Source organism: Acanthisitta chloris, unplaced genomic scaffold (genome assembly GCF_000695815.1).
Source record: "Acanthisitta chloris isolate BGI_N310 unplaced genomic scaffold, ASM69581v1 scaffold18874, whole genome shotgun sequence".
NCBI classification, from domain to species: Eukaryota; Metazoa; Chordata; class Aves; order Passeriformes; family Acanthisittidae; genus Acanthisitta; species Acanthisitta chloris.
Genome location: NW_008668974.1, coordinates 5,109 through 6,892, shown reverse-complemented (window position 1 = coordinate 6,892; position 1,784 = coordinate 5,109). Strand labels below are relative to the sequence as shown.

The window sequence follows — 1,784 nt, the reverse complement described above, 5'->3', positions numbered from 1 at the left end:
CCACCACTTACAGCAGGGCTTGGGGTGCTCAGCATTTTCCTGCTGGGAGCCTCCAGTCCCTAAGGAATTGCCTTTCCCTCTCGGACAGAGATCGACGTCCTATACTCGGGGTCCCAGAAAGTCCTCAACGCCCCCCCGGGCAGTGCCCCCATCTCGTTCAGCGAGCGAGCCAGGTAAGAGCAGCCCCGACCCCGCAGGACTGGGCTGGGAGGGCTGTCCCCTCCCTCCTTTGCCAGCCATCCGCTCCAGTCCGCTCTGCGGAGAGCACGCCCAGCAGCAGTGCCCAGCCCATCTCTGGGCAGCAACGGGCGCTGAAGTGAATCTGTGTTTGCCTTGGGGGGGGTCCTCCCTCCCACAGGACTGACCCCACCTTGGAGCTGCTGGGGTCAAGGTCCAGCCTCACCCCAGCACTCTGCTTCTCCAGGGAGAAGGTGCTGAGGAGGAAGATGAAGCCCCCTTCCTTCTACCTGGACATAGGCTGGCTGGCCAGCTACTGGGGCTGTAACGGGGAGCCGCGGAGGTGAGGGTGGGCTCTCTGGTCACAGGGGCTGCAGCTGTCCCCTTCCAGCCTTCCCCTTCCAGGGCTTCCTGCCCTTCAGGTCTTGACCCCTGTCTCCCCATCACCCTGTGTGCTGGTCACACCACTCTGTGCTGGGTGATGAGGACGCCATGCCCCTGGTATCCCCCACTGCAAGCAGGGGGCAGCTCTGCTGTGGCCAGACTGAACACCTCTGGGTGTCCCTTGAGTTTTGTAGGTACCACCACACAGCACCCATCAACAGCTTCTTCAGCCTGCGGGAAGGCTTGGCCATGCTGGCAGAGCTGGTGAGTGGTGCCAGGCAGGCAGGAGGGCACCAGCAGTGCCAGTGGAGGAGCGGTGGGTGCCAGGAGATGCCTGTCCAGAACAGACTTTGTCTCACCTCTCTGCCTGCAGGGTCTGGAGAGGTCCTGGGAGCGACACCAGGCCAACTGCACCCGGCTGTGCCAGGGGCTGGTCGACCTGGGGCTCGAGCTCTTCGTAAAGGAGGAGGTGGGTATGGGGTGAGCTCACCATCACAGGGCAGGGGCAGCATGGGGACACAGCATTCCATGGCTGGAGATGTGCCTGGGCAGCTTTTGATGAAGAAAGTTCTCCCCCTGAGCGATGCTCTCTCCTGGCAGTCTGCTGGGCTCACCAGGGGATAGGACCATGGGTTTGAACCCATTTTCTGTCTTCCCCAGAAGGCAAGACTTCCCACCATCACCACTGTCAGGGTGCCTGAGGGCTACAACTGGAAGGACATCACGGCCTTTCTGATGGACAAGTATGCCATGGAGATTGCCGGGGGCTTGGGCCCCACAGTGGGCAAGGTGGGCAGAGTCCTCCCCTCCTGCTGCCCATGCCCGAGCACCAAACCCCAGGATTCACTGCCTGCCGACAGTGCACATGTGGCTGGCTGTGCCCCATCGCCCAGAGCAATGCATAGCACAATCACCGCACACAATCACCCACCTAATTGAATAACCACACACATAATTAGCGGGTGACACATCTTTAGAGGAACTGCCTGTTAAATGCGAGCAAGCAGGGAGCCGTGCACACCCTCTCATGCCCCATGCTTCACACAGGACCCTGCACCCTGCCACCTGGACAGGGTCCTGAGGCACAGACAGAGGTGAGTGCTGCAGGGAGATGTTCACCCTCTTCCTCCCAGGTCCTGCGCATCGGCCTCATGGGCTGCAACTCGACCAGCGACAACGTGGACCGTCTGCTTCACGCCCTGCGGGATGCCCTTGCGTGCTGC

At 61.5% G+C, this 1,784-nt stretch overlaps 1 protein-coding gene across 1 annotated transcript in view; it reads left to right on the top strand.

Moving 5' to 3' along the window:
* AGXT (alanine-glyoxylate aminotransferase) overlaps nucleotides 1-1,784 on the top strand; it is a gene marked incomplete at its 5' end in the record, with an annotated part of 3,601 nt that overhangs the window by 1,450 nt on the left and 367 nt on the right. Inside the window, 6 exons of the mRNA XM_009073153.1 lie at nucleotides 89-173; nucleotides 425-520; nucleotides 756-825; nucleotides 935-1,030; nucleotides 1,222-1,350; nucleotides 1,695-1,769. Coding sequence (XP_009071401.1) covers nucleotides 89-173; nucleotides 425-520; nucleotides 756-825; nucleotides 935-1,030; nucleotides 1,222-1,350; nucleotides 1,695-1,769 — 551 coding nt within the window. The remainder of the gene's footprint in view (nucleotides 1-88; nucleotides 174-424; nucleotides 521-755; nucleotides 826-934; nucleotides 1,031-1,221; nucleotides 1,351-1,694; nucleotides 1,770-1,784) is intronic.